The sequence below is a fragment of the Carcharhinus amblyrhynchos genome, chromosome 13, assembly GCF_965287045.1.
Source record: "Carcharhinus amblyrhynchos chromosome 13, sCarAmb.v2.hapA, whole genome shotgun sequence".
Lineage (NCBI taxonomy): Eukaryota > Metazoa > Chordata > Chondrichthyes > Carcharhiniformes > Carcharhinidae > Carcharhinus > Carcharhinus amblyrhynchos.
This window is the reverse complement of record NC_137336.1, coordinates 66639524-66665782: the sequence shown is the minus strand read 5'-3', so window position 1 is coordinate 66665782 and position 26259 is coordinate 66639524. Positions and strand designations below refer to the sequence as shown.

The 26259-nt window shown below is 42.6% G+C and overlaps 1 protein-coding gene across 1 annotated transcript in view; it reads right to left on the bottom strand.

Annotated features, from left to right (window-relative positions):
• Positions 1-25087, bottom strand: part of LOC145351960 (eukaryotic peptide chain release factor subunit 1) — a 57400-nt gene extending 32313 nt beyond the window's left edge. Inside the window, exon 1 of the mRNA XM_080201794.1 lies at positions 24712-25087. Coding sequence (XP_080057920.1) covers positions 24712-24797 — 86 coding nt within the window. The 5' untranslated portion in view covers positions 24798-25087. The remainder of the gene's footprint in view (positions 1-24711) is intronic.
• Positions 25088-26259: the final 1172 nt, after the last annotated feature.

Below are 26259 nucleotides of genomic sequence, written 5' to 3'. Positions count from 1 at the left end.
AAAAGAAAGAAATTTGTACAACTGAAGTCTCCACATTGTGCAGATTCACAGTTCAGTCCAGTTCTGTAACCACTAGCACAGAATCACATTCTATCCTGCCACATTGTGACACAGTAGACACTTGACAAACATAGCTAACAGTTGTTCTTCCAAACGTTCTTAGGAACCATACAGATTTGAGCACTTAGCTGTCATGAAGCCTTTGAGAAAGGAGGTGCCAAAATTTAAAAACTAAATGAATACCATGATCCTGACCCAACCAGGAAGCTAACAATCACATTTCAAATTTTGAAGAATCACAGGTCAAATTGGACATACATTCAAAGCTGCAACACAAGTCTCTGGTAGCATTTTGTCAAATTTAAATTAATGGTTGAAGCCTCTTCAGTGGCTCCATTGGTGAATCATGTACAAAGCAAAAAGATAGATTCATTCTCCAGCATAGATTGATAGTTGCTCTCTGATGGGGATGGTAATGTGGGGACTGAAATTAGTCACATTGCTCAAGCTAGCAGTGGCAGTGAAATAAAACATATACGCTTCATTGCAGCAGAGATTACTCGACAGCAATACCCACCTTTCAATGTTCAAGAAATATTAGGAAAACCAGTACAGTCTTGGACTCCAGACTATGCGAAGGACGTTGAGGCCATACTAAGCACAGGGCAGATTCACTCAGGTTGTGTCTCAAATGACGGCGTAAAAATACAAAGACTGGAAACATTGAAGCCATTTTACTTGGAACAGGGAGGACCATGTCAGCTGATTTAATAGAAATATTTAAAAAGTGAGATGAGACAAAACCGATTAACATTTTCCAGTGATGAGGGGCACACAGAGGAAGGAGACAAAAACAAGATTACTGTAATAAGGTCCATCATAGAATCCCTACAATGCAGGAGGCCATTCAGCCCGTTGAGTCTGCATCGACCACAATCCCACCCAGACCTATCCCCATAGCCTAATCCCACTACCCACACATCATTGGACTGCAGGAGGAAACCACAGCACCCAGAGGAAACCCACCAGACACTGGGAAACTGAGCCATTTCCAGAGATAGTCACCCATGGCTGGAATTGAACTTGGATTCCTAGTGCTCAGAAGCAGCAATGCTAACCACTGTGCTGTCGTGTTGCCTTTAGATCACGTGAAGTTTCTGGACTAACAGTGTCTTGCCTCAGAGACTACCCATTGAGCAAAAGCTAACATCACGAACATAGCTTTTTATATCAGAACCTTGGCTAACATTTGAAAATAACACTGGGGACTATCTAAACCTATGGACCTCGAGCACAGCAAGAATCCATGCCTTCAGACAGAGGAAGAATCATCAACGGAACATCAGATGCGTCATACAATACTGGAGGAAACAGCCATTCTAGAGCCTCAAATCAAACAAGTGGTTTAATGACAAAGAGCAGACAAGAAATTTATTTTAAATTCCTCTCTATAGTGACCCCAGTGTTAAGTATTTCAATGTTTTATGCTGTAATAAACTAACACAATACCCACAAACTGAACTGACAGTTATGCTGTCTGGTACTTATCTCTGTGCCAGTATGATAAAGAATCAATGCTCAATAGATTGTTTGCCCGAAGAACCAACAATTGCAGCAACATAGTAATCTGAAAGCAGTATCTCGGCCCCATGGGAACAACTCAACAGTTCTTTATACATGAAACCCAGGAGACCATGAGGACAGCACAGCTGAGCCAGTCCATTTCTCTTCCAACATCAAGAAACATACTTTCCAGCAGCAGAACACACGGTGAGGCTCAACAGGTTGACTCACGTCCTACTATAACATACATTTAGGCAAAATCTCAACATGACCTATGAAAATCAAAGTGCTGGAAAAAATTCTGCCTAGCAGCATCTGAGGAGGGAGAAATAGTTAATTTTGAGTTTAATGATCCTTCACTTGATGGAAGTCATATTGGGCTCAAAGGGTTTCTCTCTCTACAGATGTTGCAGACTTGCTGGTTTCTCCAGTTCTTTATTTTTTGACTTTATGTTTGTTTTTATTTTTGATTTCCAGCATCTGCAGTATTTTGCTTTGTTACTTTAGTGATCATTGAACTATGTTTCCTACCACAACAGTAGGATTTCAACATGCACATCATTTTGAGACCATAATAGTCTGCAAAACTGCACAAATTTGAATGCAGTCAATATATTTTGGGATACAATTTGCATTTTCTGAAAAATGAGAACAGTATAAATAGATCTGTTCAACAGATGCAGTTAAGTCCCGAGAAGCTTTTATATGGTCCCATCTGCAACAACTCTGACTGGGCTGGTTCCAACAGATGTCAACTTTCTCCTATTTGTGTTGGATGCCCAAGTTTTTGTTAAATTGCATTTGCAATTTAACAAACTTTCCTGAGCTCAAGGAAAGTTCCATGCAAGCCAGTGTTGAGAATGCACCCTAGCCCTTAATACCTGCAGCTGGCCCCAAACAGCAGACAATCGCCACCAGCAGATGACATCTGTCTTCTTGAATGGAACATTTTGCAAAAGGTAGACACTCTACCCTAAAGCATAGGTACAGCAGCATAGTGGTTATTTTCCTGAACTACTAATTCAACATGTCTGAACAAGTGATCTTGCATGAACAAAGAATAAAGAAAATTACAGCACAGGAACAGGCCCTGCGGCCCTCCAAGCCTGCACAACTGCTGCACATGCTGCTCAACTTAACTAAAACCCCCTACCCTTCCGGGGACCATATCCCTCTATTCCCAACCTATTCATGTACTGGTCAAGATGCCCCTTGTAAGTAACTTCCGTAACGAATTCAAAACCCATCAGGAGGCTGGGGAATTGAAATAAATTTGAAATAAAAAAAAAATCATGAAAAGGCTTTTCCAACCAATCTGGTTCACTAATGGTCTTTACAGATGGCATTTTGCTGCCCTTGCTTAGTGTGATTTTGTATGGCACACTGGACCCATAGCAATGTTGCTGTCTGAAATGGCCCAGCAGCTACTCAGTTGTACTAATCAACCAAGGAAAACTATAATAAAACCAGCCAAATAACTCTACCATAACCGAGGAATTAGAATGACAAAGGAACACTCAGTCCACTCAACCTCACAAAGACATCCTCCTGGTTAATATCTGGGAGATTGTGCCATAATTGTAGAGCTCACACACAGACCAGAAAAGCAATCACCTGAGAGTCAAATTCTCAGAATACCTCTAGCACCTAGAAGGGCTGCAGGTACATGGAAACACCACAACCTGCATATTCCTGTAAATTGCCATTACTTCATTACTGGGTCAAATTATGTACCTTATTTCTTCATACATATTCAGCACGCAGATTTCATTGATTGACCATCATATCCTGCTCAAGGGCAATAAACCCTGCCAATGTCAGCAACATCAATAACCCTTGAATGAGTAAAAAACTATTCATATTACATAGTTTTCTACAGGTTTCCTGCAATCTTGTGTTGCAAGCAGTTTTATAATCAAACATTTTCAACACTTCAACAGCTTTAAATTCCAACAAAATGAAGCAGAGCTATTTCAATCCATGGTACCAGAACTAAACGAGCACCACATCGAAATTTATTCAGATACTCTGAGAATCCAGCTAACAGCCATATCAACTGGTCAGGTACAAAAAAAACAAGTTCAATGTAGCAATTATTGTCCATCATTTAACATTACCAGCAAAGTGATGGAAGACTGTACTAAAAATAGCACTTACTCAGCAACAACATGCTTGCTCAATATTCAGTTTGGGTTCCTCTGTATCACTCTGCTCCTTACCTTATTACAGTCAGGTTTAAACATAGGTAAAAAAGTGCAAGGTGAAACTGATTTCAACATTTAACAGAATAACAGATGACTGTGGTTGCTGGAGGCCAATCAATCATCCCAGCTCCAAGCTATGAAGCTTTTCTGGATAGTGTCTTATGCTCAAACATCTTCAGCTGCTTCATCAATGACGTTCCCTACATCAGAAGGGGAAACGACAGACTTTGGTCCAGTCCGAACACCTCAGATACAGAAGCAATCTGTGCCAATGAAAATATTCAGACTTGTGTGACGATACTTAGCCATTTATCAGCTGAAGTGCCAGGCACTACTGTTCCCCAACAAGAGCGAGCATCAGACCATTGACATCATCACTGATTCCTTCACCACCAACATCTGGGGGTTATCACTGATCAAAAACTTAACTGGATCAATCATATAAATATCTGAATGTTAGAGAGTCCTGTTGTCAAAGCATTTTGCCTTCCATTCATCAGGACAAATGATAAGAATGCCAAAATTTCAAATGATCAGGACAATTTGTTCTACAGGAGAAAAGAGTGCAGACTGGGTGGCAAGTTGACTGAGATACTGCCATGGCCAAAGTATTGAGGAAATATCAGTCACCAAGCTTTCAGCTACTTCAAAAACAGGCAAGGCTTGAACATGTTCCTTCTGTTTCCTACATATTTCCTACCTCACTTCCAGCAAGCTGTAAATGAGCCACATTACAAGTTCAACGACCACCTTAAATTTGGTGTGAAACCAGGTAGTTCAATCAGCCAATCACTGGGACACAGCCTATATACCAGCACCAAAATTCATCCAAGACATTGCTCAATTGTATGGTAGGCTTTTTAGACTGATGGTATCATCCTGTTAGTGGAAAATGTTACATGTACTCACTGCATAACAACAGCATGGAATAGCGTAACGTCCTAATTATGTTAGGGGTTGTGGGTTTTTACAAAAAGACTGTCTGCACGTGTACATTCAACAAACAAGAACGGATTTATTGAATAGCTTTTATACACTGCACAGAATACAAAACGGAAAGTAAAATGGCAGCCTGTGCAAACACCTTAATGACGAGTGAGCTTGCGCATGAATTGTGGGAGACCCCTCATACAGAGTGAGACTTTAGCCAATGTGGCTGTGAAGCTATCAGGGATGTGGAGTCAAGTGGAAGTAGATGCTTTCTACTTTTTCTCTCTACTTTCTAATTTTTAAATTCTAGGAAGGGTCTTGCACTGCTGCTATGGTAGATGACACAAGGGAAACAGCTGATTGGTAAGCAATGAGATTTTTGGATGAGATTTTCCAGCATTTTCTCTTTGGGTTTCAGATTCCAGCAACCACAGTAATTTGCTTTCATTTAATAGTTTTATCATTTATGGCTTCAGGGGTTTTTTTTGTGGCTTATAACCCTGACAGATTATATTCGTTGGTAATGATCAGGAAAGAAAGGCCCTAAACAATTGGATATAATCTGATATCGCATCTTGCGCAAGTTTAACCCAAAGGGGAAATGTCGTGACAGGAGAACACCAGGCCATGGTACGCTCTTCGTGCTACACGTGGGAGGTTGGGAACAGTTTCAGCATCTGGGGCCAGCATATGTGCAGGAAGTGTCTCCAGTTGTAACTCCTAGAAGCCCACATTTTGGAGCTGGAACAGCTAGGCATACTGTGGAGCATCCATGAGGCAGAGAATATCATGGATAGCACATATAGAAGAGGTGGTCATACCACAGGCTAAGATTCCCCAGATAAGGAGGGAATGGGTGACCACCAGGGAGAGCAAGGGGTGAGGCAGGCAGTGCATGATGCTGTTGAGGGGAATGGCCTCTTAAGGGAAAGCAGCAAAAGACAGATTTGCTGCACTACAGTTGGTTACGCTGCAGAGTGGAGGACTAAAATGTGAGAGAAAACACTACTTATAGGGGATGGACAGGCATTTCTGAGACTGCAAATGAGACTCCAGGATAATGTTGTCTCCCTGGCGTGAGGGTCAAGGATATCGCAGGATGATTGCAGCACATTCTGAAGGGGCATGGTTAATAGCCAGTGGTCGAGGTACACATGACAGTTAACAGAAAAATGATAAACGTGGCTGAAAAGATGATGCGAGGGTGATTGTTTCAGATTCCTAAGGCACTGGTTACACCATAGAACCATAGAAAATTACAGACCAGAAACAGGCCCCTTGGCCCTTCTTGTCTGTGCCAAACCACTTTTTGGCTAGTCCCACTGACCTGAACTTGGACCATATCCCTCCATACTCCTCTCATCCATGAATCCATCCAAGTTTTTCTTAAATGTGACCCCACATTTACCATTTTATCCAGCAGTTCATTCCACACTCCCACCAGTCTCTGCATGGAGCTGCCCCCCCCCCTCCCCAAATATTCCCTTCAAATTTTTCTCCTTTCATCCTTAACCCATGCCCTCTGTTTTTTTTTTCCCTTCCCTAGCCTCAGTGGAAAAAGCCTGCTTGCATTCACTATCTAAACCCATCAAAATCTTACACAAATTATCAAATCTCCCCTCATTCTTCTACACTCCAGGGAATAAAGTCCTAACCTATTCAATCTCTGTAACCCATTTTTTCAAGTCCTGGCAACATCCTCGTGAACCTTCTCTGCACTCTTTCAACCTTATTTACATCCTTCCTGTAACTAGGTGACCAAAACTGTACACAATACTCTAAATTTAGCCTCACCAATGCCTTATACAACCTTACCATAACACTCCAACTTTTATACTCGATACTCTGATTTATAAAGGCCAATGTACCAAAAGCACTCTTTACGACCCTATTCACCTGTGATGCCACTTTTAGGAAATTCTCTTCCTGTATTACCAGATCCCTCTGTTCAACTGCACTCTGTGTCCTACCATTTATCCTTCCAAAATGCAACATCTCACACTTGTCTGTGTTAAATTCCATTTGCCAGCCCATTTTTCTAGTTGGTCCAAATCCCTCTGCAAGCTTTGAAAACTTTCTTCACTGTCTACTACACCTCCAACCTTTGTATCATCAGCAAATTTCCTGATCCAATTTACCATATTATCATCCACATCATTGATACAGATGACAAACAACAATGGACCCAACACCAATCCCTGCAGCACACTAGTCACAGGCCTCCACTCAGAAGCAATCCTCCACAACCACTCTCTGGCTTCTTCCATTAAGCCAATGTCTAATCCAATTTACTACCTCCCCATGTATACCTAGCGACTGAACCTTCTTAACTAACCTCCCATGAGGGACCTTGCCAAAGGCCTTGCTGGAATCCAGGTAGACAACATCCGCCACCTTCCCTTCATCCACTTTCTTGGTAATCTCCTCAAAAAACTTAGATTGGTCAAACATGACCTACTACACACAAAGCCATGTTGACTCTCCCTAATAAGTCCCTGTCTATTCAAATATTTGTAGATCCTATCCCTTAGCACACCTTCCAATAACTTGCCCACCACCGACGTCAAACTTACTGAACCTTTTTTTAAATAATGGAACAACATGAGCCAATCGTCCCCCATGAATACTGACATTTTAAATGCGTCTGCCAGGGCCCCTGCAATTTCAACACGAGCCTCCCTCAAGGTCCGTGGGAATACTCTGTACAGTCCTGGGGATTTACCCACTCTGATTTGCCTCAAGACAGCCAGCACCTCCTCCCCTTTAATCTGTAAAGGTTCCATGACCTCCCTACCTGTTTGCCCTCTCATTACAGAGAAGGCTGAGATCCTGCAGATGGGCTGAACACTTTGAAGCCGTCCTCAACCGACCGTCATCTATTAACAATGAGGCAATAGACAGGATTCCCCAGGTTGATATCAACAGCGCCATGGATGACCCACCGGTAGTAGCCGAAGTCACAAAAGCTGTCAGCCAGCTATCCAGTGGCCAAGCCCCAGGGGCAGATGCCATACCTGCAGAGATCTATAAAGCTGGTGGTCCTGCACTCAGAAGCTCACCGAGTTGTTCCAGTCCTTTTGGAAGCAAGGATCCATTCCTCAGGAACTTAAAAGATACTTCCATTGTACACTTCTACAAGAGGAAGGGCAATTGGCAAGTACGCAACAAGCACCGAGGAATCACGCTGCTCTCCATCACAGGAAAAACCCTCGCAATAGTCCTGCTAAATCGTCTGGTCACTCATATGGAGCTGGGCCTGCTTCCAGAGTCACAGTGTGGCTTCCACAAAGGTCATGGGACTACTGACATGATTTTTGCTACGTGCCAACTTCAGGAGAAGTGTCAGGAGCAGAATTGAGCTCTACACAACCTTTGCTGACCTCACAAAAGCCTTCATTACTGTAAGCCGACAAGGCCTGTGGAGGATCATGTCAAAGTTCAGCTGCCCCCCCCAAATTCACTCAGATGGTATGCCAGTTCCATGATGGCCAGAGTACTGGATGGCAGAGAATCCTCTGAGGCATTCCCAGTCACCAATGGCATCAAACAGGGCTGTGTGCTCAGACTCGCATTGTTCAGCATGATGTTTACTGCCATGCTGAATGATGCCTCCCAGGACAGCGTTGCTGGAATCAGCCTCAAGTACAGGGTGGATGGGAAGCTTTTCAACCTGAGGAGACTTCAAGCTATTACTGAAGTGAAAGAGACTGTTCTGAGAGATTTCACCTTTGCCAATGACTGCACCCTGTATGCTGGCTCAGAGCCAGAGATGCAAGTCAGTATGGACAAATTTTCCATGGCTTGTGACAACTTGGGACTCACAATCAACATTAAGACCGAAGTCATGCACCAGCCTGCTCCTCATGCACCGTACACAGAACCCATAATCACAATCAAAGGGCAGAAACTACAGTCAGTGGGCCAGTTCATTTATCTTGGCAGCAGCCGCTCCCAAGCAATGACTATTGATGCAGAAGTTAACTGCAGAATAGCAAAGGCAAGTTCTGCTTTTGGTAGACCGCGCTCCACTATATGGGAACGTCGAGGAATCAGCCCAGCAACAAAACTGAAGGTCGACAACGCTGTGGTGCTCACTACCCTCCTGTATGCCTGCGAAATGTGGACTGTGTATCAAAGGCATGCAAGACAGCTCAATCATTTCCACATGACTTGTCTTTGCAGAACATTACGCATCCAATGACAAGACAAAGTGCCAGACACTGAAATTCTCTCCAGAGCAAGTCTACTATCAGTCCACGCACTGCTGATGAGAGCACAAACCCGGTGGGCAGGTCACGTCATCCGTACGTCAGATGAGCGCACACCCAAGAGTTTTGGGAAACTCTCTGCTGGAAAACACTCGCATGGAGGGCTGAAGAAACGTTTCGAAGACACACTCAAAGCCTCCCTGAAGTTACTTGACATTGACACGACCACCTGGGAAACGCTGGCACAAAACCACCCTACCTGGCGCTGCCTCATCCACAAAGGCTGTCAACCTCATGAAGCAAGGTGTGCTGCTGAAGCACAACTTAAGTGCGAGCGGCACAAGTCCAGAGCCACCAGTGCAACAACTACAATGTCTACATAAGTCTGTCCAATATGTGCCAGGACATTCCGTGCCTGAATTGGCTTGATCCGTCATCTTCGGACACACTTCAACCAGCTTCAAAATGACTAATGGTGTCGAGGTCCTCATCAGTGATGACAGACGAACAACATCTGTTTGCCCTATTTCCATAGACTCCATGCCCGTTTCCTCCATAAATACGGATGCAAAAAACCCATTTAGTATCTCCCTCATCTCTTTTGGTTCCATATACAGTCTACCACTCTGGTCTTCAACAGGACCAATTTTATCCCTCGCTATCCTTTTGCTCCTTACATACTTAGAAGCTCTTTGGATTTTCCTTCACTCTGTCTGCCAAAGCAACCTCATGTCTTCTTTTAGCCCTCCTGATTTCCCTCTTAAGTAGCTTCCTGCACTTTTTATACTGCGAGCATCTGATCTGTTCCTTGTTGCCTGTACATTTCATACAACTCTCTCTTCCTCTCAATCAGTGTTACAATCTCACTCAAGAACCAAGGTTCCTTATTCCTATTTACTTTGCCTTTCGTCCTGACAGTAACATACAAACTCTGCACTCTCAAAATTTCTCCTTTGAAGGCCTTCCACTTTTGCCCCCTCTCTAAACAGGCCATCTACATACTGAATGAGAAATTCCTACTGAATACACAATAAATTTGTCCCCATCCAACACTCTAATACAATGGCTGTCCCAGTCAACGTTGGGCAAGTTAAAATCTCCTACTATTACCACCCTTTTTTTTGCGCTGTAATCTCCTTACATATTTGCTCCTCAATTTCCCACCAACTATTTGGGGGCCTATAGTACAACCCTTCAAGTTTAATGCACAAAATAACTAGTAAAACTCTTAACTGTCAGTTTTGGTATGTTGGTACTTACTTGATTTTTTTTCTTTTTTCTGGTTCAACTCTAACAGAATGAACACGTTTCTTAGGAGTTCTGTCACTATGCTTGCAAGGTCAAAAGGGTTCGGGAAAGGGTTCTGACCTAGAAGAACAAGTGCAAGAGGCTTGGGAACAGCATGATCTGCAGGTTCTCTCCAAGTCATACACCATCCTGATTTGGAACTATATGGCCGTTTCTTCACTGTCGCTGGGTCAAAACCCTGGAACTCTCTCAATTACTAGATGATCTGGTTTTGTGATGTTGATGAAGGATAAATATTGGTCAAGGTGATGAGGATAATACTCTTTCTGAAATGGTGCCATGGAACGTCATACAGTCTCAGTTTAATGTCTTATCTGAAACACAATCTCCCACAGTACAACCCTCAATACTGCACTAAAGCTTCAGCCTAGGACTCTGAACATATCTAGAATGGGACTTGAACTTACAATCTTGGTACTCAGATGCAAGAGTACTACCAACTGAGCCAGAACTGAAACAAGAAACACAAAGCTGCATGGCTGTACTTCAACTGCAGAATTTCCTTCCGCTAAAGAGATTTCACTGAAGTGTGAACCTTGAACAATAACTTGTACTAATCGCACCTTTATCATAGAACTTCCCAAGTCACTTTATAGCAGTGATATGTAAGAAATTTTAATACCAAGGCACATAAGGAGACATGACGGCTGAAGAGGGGGATACAAAGTTTAGGGAGTGAAATCCAGAGTTAAGGGCTTTATGGCTGAAGGCACAGCAGCCAAAATCAGGGATACACAAGGGGCCAAAATTAGAAGTGTTGACATTTGAGGGTTGTGGCACTGGAAATTATTAAATCCATCCATTGCCCCCCTCTATTTTTAAAAAGGGGTGAAAATTCTGATGAAAGCTTGCTGAACTAGGAACCAACGTAGGGCAGCACAATGGCTAGCACTGCTGCCTCACAGCACTAGGGACCGAAGATGTGTGGAGTAACTCGACTGGCCAGGCTCAATTGCCCCTTAGCATCAGAGGGACTAGCAGGATAAATTAGTGAGGTACGGGGATAGGGCCTGGGTGAGATTTTTGTTGGTGCAAGCTCAATGGGTCTGAAGGCCTTTTTCTGCACCACAGGGATTCCGTGAGATCAGTGAGCAGAGGGGTGGTGTACAGGACTTGGTGCAAGTTCAGACATGGGCAGCAAGGCTTCAGATGACCTAAGTTTACAGGGAGTACAATGCAAGAGGTGATAGCAGTGCATTAGAACGGTGAAGTCTTAATGCACAAACAAGGATTTCAACAGCAGGTAAGCAGAGTCTGATGACACCAGAGACAAACTTGAATGGCTTTAGTGATATCCCAGAAACATGATTGAAAATTTCAGAGCTCGGCTACAGCAAGAAACTTCCAGGAGAGCAGAAAATTTTAGGGATTATTTCAAATATACCAGCCTAGAGACCTAATTTATAACCAACCAACATAGCAAAGGTTCACTAAACAGAGACTTTGTCAGGAATATGAAGAGGTGATGGACAGTGCACAAATCTCCAACACCTGACCTTTGAGCACATACTGGCAGAGTCTGCAGATCACACAATCAACTGATCAGCCATCTCAGAATCCATCAAAACTGAGTGGAAACCAATCATCCTCAATCCCAAGGGACAGCCTAAGGGATATGAGGGAGGTTCAGACTCGGACTGTCGCCGGCAGAAGGATGAGTCACTGTTAGTGAACAGAGTTGGTGACAAGATCAAATGTTTCCTTTAAATTTTTGTTAGATGTTTTTCAACACGAGACATGCAAGCCCATTCATATGCTGCACTTGCAGCATCTACCATGAAACAAGGCCTGCACCTCTGCAGATGAGCAAGGACTTAGTGGGAAGTAGCAGGCAAGGGGCTTGTCATGAAATGTGTACGACAGGCAATCCCATGTAAAGTTGCTTGCTGGCTCCCAGGGGATGGTTTGTTCAAGGGTGTTGAATGACTGATCAAGGGATCCAGCATCAGGAAGGGGGCAGGAAACAGCTGAGTGCCAGTCCCCAATCCTTGCTGTTGACCCACCTCCTCAGGTCCCCTACCATCACACACTGGCCTGGGACCCAGCCATGATCCTGGGGCTCAAGCGGGCATCGAGCAGCAGGAACCACCTGTCCTTGACAGAATGGTAGCTCTCAGCTGGTGAGACTTGAGTCCTTCATCTTGGGGAAGACCCACTACTTTCCTGTCAAATGTCCAGGGTGGGACAAGATGTGGCAAGCTTTACCAAGTGGAGGTGACATATGGCTCTCACTGGCTCAAGAGCCAGCGGCCAAGACCCCCATTGCCTTCACAAAGTTCTGGGCAATTACTCTGGTTTTCCCATTATTTAGGTGAAGGAAATTTCTGCTCATGTTGCAATTTAAGAAACATGACAATTTACAAACAAAGAGGTTGAGGGAGGAGGGTATGAGATAAACCTCGGTGCTGTTCATGCACATGCGGCATCTGACTTTTTTTGGATGGTGTCACGGAGGGACTACATGTAGTTCAGAAATAGAATGAGGCCAAGGGTGCATCAGATGTAAGAAGAGAAATCATTGCAGGAGAGTCTGGACAAGATCACAGAACCCTACAGTGCAGAGAGAGGCCCTTTAGCCCATCGAGTCTTCACCAAACACAATCCCACCCAGGCCCTATGTATTATATCCACTAATCCCTCTAACCTACGCATCCCTAGACACTTAGGGGCAATTTTAGTATGGCCAATCATCCTAATCCGCACATCTTTGGACTGTGGGAGGAAACCGGAGTACCCGGAGGAAACCCACGCAGATACAAGGAGAATGTGCAAACTCCACAGAGACAGTGACCTGAGCCGGGAATCGAACCCAAGACCCGGGAGCTATGAAGCAGCAGTGCTAACCACTGTGCTACTATGCCGCCCTTATATAAATAAGAACGGAACCACTTAACTGCACAACAGTGGAGAGATGTTGGAGGAAGGTGGTCATTTAACCATGTCAAAGACAACATCCGGGTTGAGACGCACAAGGAGGAATAGGTTACCCTTGCCACAGTCGCTGAATAAATCCAGTTGTGCCATTGGCAAGAACCATTGCTTTATTGGGGCTGAGGCAGAAACATGTTTGAAAGGATTCCAGCATGGGTCTATTGGAAAAATGATTTGGTAAGCAATAGCGTATATCAAGGGTTACAGGAAGGTAAATTGGATGCTGATACTTCATGGACAGACAGGTAAGAATTGTTTTAATGTAAGGGTTGATGACTGCATATTTTTAAAGGAGTAAAGGACAGTACCTGAATAAAGAGAATCATTAATAACATCAGCCTGGAATAGAAATTGGTCAGCAGCAGGAATAGGGAACTGAAGATGGGTCTTGTGGACAATATTAACTCAGAAAGGAGGGGAGATAAAGAAATCAAAGATGCAAGTACAGGCCTTGGGAGGTGAAGCTTAGGGAAGGTTTGGCTTGGTAGGTTAGAGGAAGGGAAGCAACAGAGGCAGCTCATTGAATGGTTTCAACCTCAGTGTCAAGCTCATCCAGGAACAATGTGCACTTGTCGAGGTTGAACATGAAAATATTCGTACAGTGGCAAAACGCTCAGCAGTACAAGTACAGGTTTTGATTCCTGGTCCAACCATCACACTGCAACTAATGAGATCAAAGATTATTGAGCACAAACACATTTAAGTACATTTTGCAGTACTGTGTACTATGTGCCCAGTAAATAAGGGGGTAAAACATTAAAACTATAGTGCACTGTGAATGCACAAAAGATCTGTAACAAGATGGATAATTTAATGGCACAAATTGAAATAAATGACGATTTAGTAGCCGTTACTAAGATGTGGTTATAGGGTGCTAAGGTTGGAGACTGAACATTTCCAGGTTTAAATTTAGAAAAAAGACAAATTGCAAAAGGGAGTGGAGTAAGGATGATTTACGAAAAAGGATCAGATTAAAACAAGTCATGAGAAAGGATCAGTCCAGTATCAGTTTAAATGCTGGGAGTAGTTCACAGGCCCCTCAAATCAATGATACGCCAGGAAGTCAGAGGATTTTAAAAAAATTATTAATAAATATTGCTATTCAGAGGGATCACAAAGTTAACATTGGTCCAGCAAATAATTACTATCATAATAGTATATTGGCCTTTAATGGAACAGGGCCATTTAAGAGGAAGGCAGTCTTAGCCTTGGTGAAACTACACCTGTAATAATTTGGTCCCCATCCTGAAAAAAGGATGTACTTGTCTTGGAAAGATTGCAAGGGTGATTCACTAAATTGATGGTTTGGATGAAAGAGCTACTCGATGGAGAGAGATGGAGTAGAACAGGCCTAAACTCTAAGTTTCAGAGAAATGAGAGCCGAGAACTCGACTGGATCAATGCTGACAAGATATCTTCCTCTGGCTGGGAGGTTGAGAAAGAGGGGCATCATCCCAGGATAAGGGGGTCAGCCACTTAGGACTAAGAGGACAAATGTCTTTGCTCAGAAGTTTGTAGATCTGGCAATCTCTACTCAAAGACCGCAGATACTCAGTTGATGAGCATGTTCAAAATGGAGATTGATGGAGAGGAATATGGAGATCAGCCAGGAAAGTGAAATGGTTGCATAAGATCAACTATCAACTTATTATATGGCGCAGAAAGCTCCTGGGACACCTATGTAACATAAATAAAGCAAAAGGGAATTTCACAATTCAAAAATAATAAAGCAGCATTAATCTACAAGATTACTTTGGAGGGTGGACTCAAGCCATATCTAAATAGTTCATTGCATTAATGAGTGTACTGGAAGAGGAAATAGAAGACAACTGCAATTCTTGTGAATATTGCTAGAAGGAAAAGTAAACAAGTCATGTGAGATGGTATAGAAATCAGAGGATCCAAGTCTCATAATTAAAGGTTTGGGATTTTTATGTTGGAATAAGCATACAAATTGTGAGATATTATGAAGATTCAGAAGCTGCTCATTAACAGCAACCAAACCAGTATGCATAATGAAATACATTCCAAGGTTAACCAAGGCTTCAGACAGTACTAAACACTGAACCACACAGACCAGGTTCCTTTTCTCAGCCAAGACAATAAAAATGTGTACCAGGGATGCCCTAGAAGTGCAGACACCAAAATTAACTTCCGTCTTCCACATGAATAACAATTTATGGAAGGTACAAGGCAACATGCCACTAGCAAAGAAAAGGAGGGGAAAATTGGGGAAAAATGCTTCTCAGACATTGAGAGACAGTTGAATCCTAAGGGATAGACTTTACTGTATTTTTAGGACAACCGTCAACTCTCAACCAATCAAGTTTACCACTGTTTCACAACTTAAAATCGCACCTACATGCGGAAGCAGACATGGATATTTGTAATCTGAATTAAGGAACAAGCAGATTTAAGCTGTGGACAGTAATTCAAATTTGCTGCCTTACAATGCACAAACATACACTAATGCCCTTCAAAGTTCTAGGAAGTGAATCCCTGTATACAATTATTGCTCAAGTCAAAAGGATTAGTCTACATGGAGCCTGCGGCTGGCAACATATAGCACCAAAAATAGAATCCCACCTGTGTGTTTTATATAAACTACAAGCTTAAGTCTGTTTTCAAAATTGGTGTTTATATGGTGCCTTTCACATTCACATGTCAAGTTAAAATTCACCATAGCCAAAGAATTGTTTTTGGATTGCAATCAGCATAAAATAAACATAGCAGCCAATCTATACACAGCTCTATCCCCCACACAGCCAAGAGAAAATGACCAATAAAACATGAGACTTGGGCTTAGTTTTTGGGACTATTATATGACGGACAAATTTTGGCCAAGACACTGGAGAAAAATTCTCACTTTTCATTGGAGCATCACTGGTTAATGTGGACAGAGACAAGAGTGTGTACTGTAATTTAGCATCTAATTCTAAAACGTACCTTCAACAGTGAAGCAATATTGCTCCAATATCAGCCTGGATTGCGTGCTCAAAATCTCAAGGGGAGTTTTAGCCCATGAATTTCTGATGTAGGGCAAGCAGGTTACCATCTATTAAAGTCAACATTTTGAAGTTTGACAGACAGCTATTCTCAATATCTGATCTTTGTTTTTAAAAAACAGAACCCAGGCAAATATGTGCAGCTGAGGTCAAGAACATCACTTGTAGTATGGAGTTTCAAGAACAAAGGAAAGATTAACTCCAATCTGTACTGTGCTACAACTGTTCCCCTTTGTTAAAGGAGGAGAAAAGGGGGGATTCAACACTAATTTTCAACTGAGAACTGGGTTTATACTTGATAAGGAAAGGAATTCAAGGCTATGAGGAAAGAGAAAAGTGGACTAATTAGATAACTGTTTCAGACATGTTGAGTGGCACTTTCTGTACTTTAATTAGTCAAGATCCATGTACGAAAGCAAGTTCTTGATTTGTTTTTCTTAATAACTAACTATCTAGTGTTGTAACATGCTTGTGTATGGATGGAGTGTAGAATTGGGCATCAGGGGATTTTTTTTAAACTTTGAGTTACTCAAGAGACCTGATGAAATTATTAAGGGACAGAGGAACTATAGAATCCCACAATGCAGGCGGCCATTTGGTACGTCGAGTCAGCACCACCTCTCCGACACAGCATCCTACCCAGGCCCTATCCTTGCAACCCTATGTCTTTACCCCACTAATCCCCTTAACCCACACATCTTTGCACACTAAAAGCCATTTAGCATGGCTAATCCATCAAATCTGCACATCTTTGGATTGTGGGAAGAAACTGGAGCACTCGAAGGAAACACATGCGAGGGGAACATGCAAACAGTCACCAAAGGCCAGAAGCAGACTTGGGTCCCTGGCACGATGATGCACAAGTGCGAACCCCTGTACCACCATTCTGTCCTAATGGAATGATTGCTCTGGAAGGACAAACTTAACTGCAATCTCATCTATCTCGGCCCCCAAAGCAGGATCCCACCATCCTAACAACATGAAAATGGCCCAACACATGCATCCTTTCACCAGTTGTGCAAGTCATTTAAAAATGTAACTAGCTCATCGCCAATAAATGCAAGTGGGAAAGAAAAGAGATATGCAACCATTGGTCCACAGAACAGTGAATAGACAGCGCAGTAAAGACACTTCACTATTCACCGAGGATTAAAGACAGTGAGCAGCAGCTCCACAACTGGACCATGAGCAATAAGGGGACCGGTGGCACAAAAACAATTTTTTGAAGCTTATGAATAAACCAGGTTTCTGCAAGAAAAATTAGGTGAGCAACCATTGGCCCACTGAAGACTGTGATGAGACTTCACACTGAAACAAAATACCTTAAGCCAAAATAAATTTTCCAATTACAAGCTTTAAGTAATGCTCAAAGCTCAAGCACCATAGAACAATACAGAAATTTGTATTCAGAAGCACTCAAATGTAGGGAGAATGGCAAAAGGACAATATTGAATGGATACCTCATTAAAGCAAGAGGAGTGCACTTGGTTTTGAGGCTGCATTGTTTGGGCATTTGAAATGCCAAACAAATTACTGTACAGAAGTTTGGGTGGAGAGGGTACTCTTCTGTATTTTGCACCATCCTGCTCCTTTCATGGTTCCACACCTCAACTGGAAAGAAGTCTCCAGGGAAAAGAGCAATGTTGGTATCGGCAAGAGGAAATAATTCTTCCCTCAACTAAAGCTGATGAAGCAGAAACAACTTTCACCAACTGGTTACGTCACCCCAATAAGAACATAGCTGAATATCCTGTTCCACTCCTCACATTCTAAAAATCCTATAGTCACAACAAACTTTGTTTGGCTCACTTGTGTTGCCAAAATATCACATCATGTTCAAAAAGCACAGATCACTGCACATGTAAGCACCTCCCTAACTATCATACCCATTTAAATCATGGAAATTTGTCCTCCAGGAAGCAGGATTTATGACAATGCCATATAGTATTGGAAAGTGCATTAGACAAGAATGCCCAGGGAGAAAGCCAAAAGGAAACCTACACTTTACCCATTCACTCAGCGCAAGAAAAACAGATCCAATTTATGATGCAATGTTGTATACGTGAAGAATATTAAGAAAGGGAAAGGAAACATGACAACATCAGCAAGTTTGTTAGAAAAAGGAGCTTAAAAGCGTGGCAGGATAGATTTTTAAGTTGCCATCCGGAAACTCAATATGAAGCAACACGAACAAAGCCAAGGAGCAAGCCAGGGCAATCCTGGGGATGAGAACCAAACAGTCAAAGAACTGCTCTTATCAAGCAATGATTGCACTCTTTTCAGAAGACAGTTACTTGTATGATGACTCCCAGAATCCTGGGAAACATCAATAAGCTTACCCCCTCCCACATACTTCTGCCAACTAAAGCATTCAACACAGTTCAACTTCACCCACAGCTCTGGGATGAGTACAGGTAAATCTACAGTGAAAGCAGCTGCAGGCATGTATTCAATCTATGAGTGTTGAAGAGCCAACGCACATAGGATTAGATGAGATTTCTTGAATCCAATTCAATTAGATTCTACGTAGCAACAGAAGCAATTCAAAGATCTTGCTGGAGGTGTTGCGAGCATTACTTCATAAAAGTCACATGGCTTTTCACTCAGTCTGGACAACAGGAGGAAACTAACCCGATGAGATCAGCAACAGCTTCAATTACTAATTTCAGCAAGGCTCAGCTAAAGCTACCAAGTCCACAGCTTCACATCTGTGAATGAAATACAATGATGCAGGAGCCAGTGAAAGAATACTTCAGTATTCCAAATCACTGTACAATTAGATTACACAATACAGAGCAACATCTGTATTCCTGTCTCACACAGCTAACCCTCTCTCCACTCACACTGTCTGAACCTTGAAGGCTTGATTACCTGTAAAGACTCACATTTCTACCATTATTTTATATGCCCTGTTTGTGAACAGAATTCCCACTTACCTGATGAAGGAGCAGCACTGAAAGTTTGTGGCGTGTGCTACCAAATAAACCTGTTGGACTTTAACCTGGTCTTATGAGACTTCTTACTGTTTACCTCAGTCCAATGCCAGCATCTCCACATCACATGGTGCCCCCATTTTTGCTGTGCTGCTGACAGGCAAACACACATCCTGCCCCACAAAGAACTAGCAGTTATATAGAGCCCTCTGCATTGTCCCAAAGCACATCACAACAAATTAAAACACTTTATAGTTGGCATTACAAGAAAATGCAGCAAGTAATTTGCATATACAAACAGTAATAAGATTGATGACCAAATCATTTTTTAGACATCAAGTTGACTATGGATAAATATTGGATACTTGAAGTAATGTTCTTTTTCTAATAGTGCCATGGGACCTTTCACATCCACTTAATGGGGCTAGCAGGGCCACGTTTAACATAATCAGCAAGAAGGCATCTCTAACAATAGTCATTCCCAGGTCCAAGGGTGAGATTATGAACTTACAATCACCTTAGAGGTGAGCCTGTTACAACTAAATCAGGGTTATGCCTTTAAGGGAGATTTGGGAAGAGGATTACAGACAGGAGGACAAGCACAAGAAGTCACTATTTTTCTTTCCTGACTAACATCACAGTAGAGAAATGGAAGTGGGTTATCAACTAGAAAATCTTAGAAATCCACAAAATTAACAGGCAAAGCGAGTAAACAGTGCTGAATTTCACTTCTGAAAACAAAATGCACTTGAGTATCAGAAAGGGGCAAGGATTTTAATTGGCTGCAAAGTCCCTACATCTAAATAGGTCTGCTGTCACTCACTATTTGTACCTATGCCAATTCCAAGGTTTACGTGACAAATTGGCCACCTGACCCTTCTTGATTGATGCAAGAGCGGCTTTAACTCCACATTCCTGTCCATCCCCACATCTATCAGAAATTTGTTCATCTCAGCCTTGAACATATTCTTGATCCAGCCACCGCTTCTCCACCCAATGAGACTCCCACCGTGTCCCCAGTTCTAGGCTTCCCCCACAGGAAAAAACATTCTCATAGTATCGACCCTGTCAAACCACTGAGAATATGATGTGTCTCAATAATATCATCTCCTTTCACCTTGGCTTAGCTAAGATCATTCAAATGGCCTGTGTGTACTGTAGGGATTCTATGATTCTTCAAAATTCAAATGCATGTTCTCATAATACATGTCCTTTATCCCAGTCTACCAAACCTTCCTTGAACTGCTTCCAATGCAAGCATGTCCCTCCTTAATGAGGGAGATCAAACTGTACACAACACTCTCGATGTAATTTCACCAAGTCCAGCACAGCTCTAATAAGATTTCCCGACTTTTCTACTCTATCCCTTTTGCAATAAAGGCCAGCATCCAATGCCTCCCTCGTTACCTGTTGTACTTGCATGCTAACTTTGCAATTCGTGTATGATATCTCGAGCCCTCTAGATGACAATTAAGCAGCCTTCATTTGAATCTGCTTTTCTATTCTTTCACATCTCTATCTTATCCAATCCATTTGCTCAACTTCCTTACAAAAAGATAAAGAAACTGCTCTTACTGATCAGAGTTCTTTTTGTCTTCTCTGGTCAATATAATTCTGCTGACAAGATGATGGAAATTGTTAATTATCAGGGAAAAAGTTTTAGTGAATTATAAACTCCAACATTAACAAGTTGAGTTGAACAGCATGTATCTGTACATAAACAAGGTCACCTTCCTTCCAAGGTTGAGAAGCTCCATTTTTAAAATAAACTCTCCCTCAAAATTCCGGCATGGACAGAAATCAATTGCTGCTCGCTTCTCTGAAAACATCTCCAATGTACTACTGACCAGAAGCGCTCAAGCCCTCAAACAGATCCCATAATACAGTTTACTTCCTCCAACTTGTACGTTGATGATTTGGTTACATGCTACCAGCTCTTACATTATATTTGTCTTATTGATTGTTACTCCATGTAATCCCCATACTCCACACAGGATAGGATACAGTGATGGTCAACTTCTCATAACCCCTAGATCTGTTAAACCTACGAGAGAAGTTTTGCAGCAGAAATTATGAAAGCACTTGTGGGGCAAATTAGGGTATTACTTTGCTCAGCATATTTTTAAGCAAGAAAGGAATCCCAGTGTGCATAGAAAACCATGCTATCTGTAGTAATGACAGAAGCTCACGGGATTTATCATCCCAAACGAAGGACCCCCCTCCCCCCCACCCCAAGCACACAAGTTAAACATAATGCATCACAAGAATACACAGACCAAAGGGTTCCCAGTTCAATTCCTAATCAACACCCACTTATCTGATCGAAGTCATTGCAGACAGGAAGATAAACCAGGCAGGGCTCCTGTTCCACTGTGAAGTATGTGCAAATGAAAGTCAGTCGAGAAGAGTAGGATGGTTCATGGTTGAATCACTAGCTAAGGAGAGAACATGCAGTTCAAGTATTAAATTTTAATGGGAATTATGTCTTCTTGTGCATTCCCATTGTAAACTCAAAGGTTTGCTCAAATCCAATTGTGCCCATATCTACTAGACGCTAGGATTTCAAAACTCACTTTAGCCTATAAACCCCGTTATATATGTTGTCCAGTTGATCTCTGCAAGGAAACCACAACAATCTGATTAGAATACAACAGCAGCTTACATTGATCTTACTGAATCCTGATATACAGATCAAGTGCAAAGATCTTGTTTTCTCAGATGGATATTTCCATCTTATTTATAAATTTGAGAAAATAGTCACTTCAGTTGTAGGCACCATCCTCAAATCAGCTGCAACACCGCAACATCCAACATAGTCCAAAGATAAGCTTGCTAGGTTGATTAGCCGTGCTAAATTGCCCCTTAGTGTCAGGGAGACTAGCACCGTTAAATGCATGAGGTTATGCAGGTAGGGCCTGAGTGGGATTGTGGTCAGTGCAGACTTGATGGGCTGAATTGCCTCCTTTTGCACTGTCAGATTCTGAGATGGGTGCCATTGCAAAATTACTTCAGAGACTTCAACATCTAATCTAGTCTGATGCTTCTATACAATATCAAGAGTGTACTATTCTTCTTTTAAAAGACCACCTTTGTATTCAAATCCTTCCATGGCCTCATACCTTCCCATCTATTCTAATCCCATAAACCAGCTCTCAAACTGTTCTCTTCAATTCTATTCTCTCGTGCAACTGATTTCTCATTGCTCAAGATTAGCATTCAACTGCCTGGGGCCCTCAACTCTACTTGTCAGTAATCCTTTAAATTGCCCCTTAAACCTAGTTTTTCCACAGAAGCCTTTCACGAGTTGTCCAAATAATCACAGTGTCAGAGATCTTAAACTTTGCTTAAATATTAGTTCAAAAGCACCATTACAGCAGAGGCTATAAATGAAAAGTTGATATATGATGTAAAAAATGTATAGTCAGTTCTGGAATTAAGAAAGTAATAGAAGTAGGCCATTCAGCCACTTGAGCCTGTCTGCCATTCAAAAGATCACTGCGTTGTGTCAAATTTTTTCTGATAACACTAATTTATCATCTCTCAACCAATATTATGAAACCATTTACCTCATTGCAGGTTGAGAGATTTTGATGTATGCAAATTAGTAGCAGTATATCTTTAGAACTGGGACTACTAAAGTAGCTGATTGGCTTTGAAGTGCTTTGGGGTGTCAAAAAAACCTACATAAATGCAAATCAGTTTTCCAAAGGCTTTTAAATTGAACTGCACAATTTATTTTGTCCCTCAAACTTGGTTAATATCCAGAGTGATCACAGGTCTGACTGCTGTCCAACAGACAACAGGGCAATTTTGCGTTATTGGGTATTCTAACTGGTAACAATGTGGATGCAGGATACACTTGTTACACATGATGCCTTGGTAAAAAGGGAATGCAATGGTATTGGCCCCATGGCACATTTAGTTAATTCTGCATTAATGTCTAATTTATCCCAAAACGTGTCTAATTTAAGCCTACACTGATTTCAGTTTCTGACAAGAGATCCAAAACCCAATTCCTTCCACAAAACAACTGAATCTGTACAAACACTTAACTTAACCATGGTCACTCAGAATCCCTACAGTGCAAGCAGTGGCCATTTGGCCCATGGAGACTGTACTGACTCTCCAACAGAGCATCATACCCAGGCCCACCCTATCCCCATAACCCTATGCATTTACTCCACTAATTCTCCCTCACCTACACGTCCTGGGACACTTTTTAGCATGTCCAATCTACCTACCCTGCACATCTTTGGATTGGTGTGGAGATGCCGGCATTGGACTGGGGTAAACAGTAAGAAGTCTCACAACACCAGGTTAAAGATCTTTCTAGAAACTTGATGTCTATGTCAATATGCAACCTGGTGTTGAGAGGCTTGTTACCATCTTTGGATTGTCAGGGGAAACTGACCCAGAGGAAACCCTGACAGACACAGGGGGAACATGCAAACTCCACAGTCACCCAAGACTGGAAATGAACCTGGGTTCCTGGTGCCACGAGGCAGCAGTGCTGACCAATGTGCAAATGAAACGAACACAAACTCTGAGTTTACAGAGAATCTTATCTGCCTGTTCCTATCTTCACCCAATAGTGCAGCCCTGTTTCAAATCAACTGGCACTTGTACCACATTGATCTGACCAGACTTCTACATCTACGTGCCTCATTCACTTGATACATGAAAGAATATAATGCAATAGCTTATAAGAAACAACATAAGCTCTTACAGCATAGGAGTGATTACTGGACTGCATTTTGTCTGTTGGTTAGTTCCATTGTTTTAAATAACCAAACACTGAACAGTTATAACAGATACACTAACACAGAAAAACTATATTACCCAGAAACAAACAAGGTAAAATTCCATCAGCAATCAACCAAGTCCACACTATTTCACAGGCATTTTATTGCAAAAAAATTGCAATGCAGCAGTTATAATACCATCCTCAGACATGTGATAACCGCCTCTATGGCCAACAGGCAGTCCGTCACTGGAGCTGTTGATAGTGAGCCATGACGAATGTTCCAAATCATCTCCTTTGTAAAAAAAGACTAGGCCTGTCACCTTGTCCTGTCTTCAAGTAATTAAAGACAACCTACCACCTTCTCAAATACAGTTACAGGCTATTCCAATTACAACGCAGGAATATTTTATAGGAGGAATGATTCTCTCCACCTTTCCTAACATCGTAATGAACATTTTCCGATTTTCCTCCCAAACTCAGTTTGAAGCCCACATACGAATAATTGCACATGTGTACGTAGACAGATGCATGCAAACACTTTATTCGTAAGGAAGTATTCAGGCACACACATGTGGGTTAACTAGACTGTATAAGACTTCAACTTTGATCGTTTAAGCACACCATTACAGAGATTACAAATGAAATATTGAAATTCAGATATTAAAAAAATGTTCATTAAGAGTTACAGTTGGGTCTAGAATTAAATTGCCAAGAGGTGGTCGTCCTCCTCCCCCCGACCCATTTTAAAGCTCGAGATGATTGTAAGGCCCTCCCTGCCTGTGCCGGGTCCACGCTTCCTCCTCTCGGTCAGAGAGGATGGGGGGGTGGGGGTGCAGCGTTTCGGAATGGGAGTGGAGGTGGGGAGTGGGGAGAATGTTTACTCACCCTCGGGCGGCCTCCAGGCTCTTGATGAGCTTCTTGATCTTCCAGATCTCCACGTTCCTGTCGGCTGCGGTCGGGTCGTCGGCCATTTTCTTCTCGTTGTGCTACTGCTGCTCTCGGCGGGGGAAGAGGCAGAGACACAGAGAGAGAGAGAGAGAGACGGCGAGTGAGTGAGAGAAGCACGGACACGGACACACACACACACGCACCCGCTCGTTCTCCGGGCGCGCTCACACACAGCACGGCGCGCGGTCTCCCCCGGGGACCCGGCTCCGCCGCTTTCCTCAAATCCGCCTTTTCCCCTTCACTCCTCTGCTTCCCGCTGACGTCAGGCACCGGCTCGCATGGCCGCCAACCTCACATGGATCGCTCGCCCTCTCCCTCTGACGTCGGCAACAGCACCGCCGCCCTCCATTGGACCGACCAGTGGCTGCACCCCCGACTGAAACCTTCTTCGATTGGTTCTACCACGCCGCTCCCTACCTGCCTTGCGCGCACTGCACCGCAGTGTCTTGTGGGATTTGTAGTTCCTTCCTGTCCTCCTCCCCATTTCCTCCTCCTGGTTCTTATGGCCCACAGTTTACAACATCTTCATTACGATTTAAACCACAACCATAACTTTATTTTTTTAATTACTTCCTGCCGCTAGAAGTCCCAACCAAAGAATATTTTGCAGCAGTAGCATAGAGTAAGGTTAACAATAGTAGGAAATAATGGTTTTCATGATTGATCTCAGCTGATAAAAGTACACCTTTTATTCCCCAACCAAAAAAAGCATCCAAAAGCATATTGTTGACTGTAAAATTTCTGTTAGCAAGTTTCTGTTATCAAGCCAAAATCACTGAGAGGAAGCGTCCATCTTGAGTCACACAGACTATGAAAGTCCCAGGGTCAATTTGTGGTTCTAGGTTGAGTAGGTGATCTCAGCTTGGACTGGTAGATGGACTACAATTTGTTTCAGCATTTCGTGTTAGCAAAGGAAAAAAAATCTGCATTCTGAATGCTATTTAGCAGCCAGTGAGGGGCTGGCCAGATTTGATTGTAAAGGGAGCCTAGCAGGACAAACTGTGGGACAGCAGTAGCAGGTGTTTTGGAGGATAATTCCGAAGACACAATATAAATTTATCCAAGGAAGAGGAAGCATGTTAAGGGGAGGATGAGACAAACATGTCTGACAAGGGAAGTCAGGGATATCAAAAAAGCAAAGAGCATACCATGAGGTGAGGAATAATGGGAAACCTTTAAAGGCAAGCAGAGGACAACATAAAAAAAGGGGGGCGAAGATGAATCATAGAATCCCTACAGTACAGAAGAATGCTATTTGGCCCATCGAGTCTGTACCGACCACAATCCTTTCCAGACCCTATTCCCGTACATGACCTCACTCATTTACCCTGCTAATCCCCCTGACACTAGGGTCAATTTAGCAAGGCCAATAAACTTAACCCACACATCTTTGGATGTGGGGGCAAACCAGAGCATCCAGAGGAAACCCACACAGACATGGGAGAACGTGCAAACTCCACATAGACCCGAGGCCAGAATTGAACC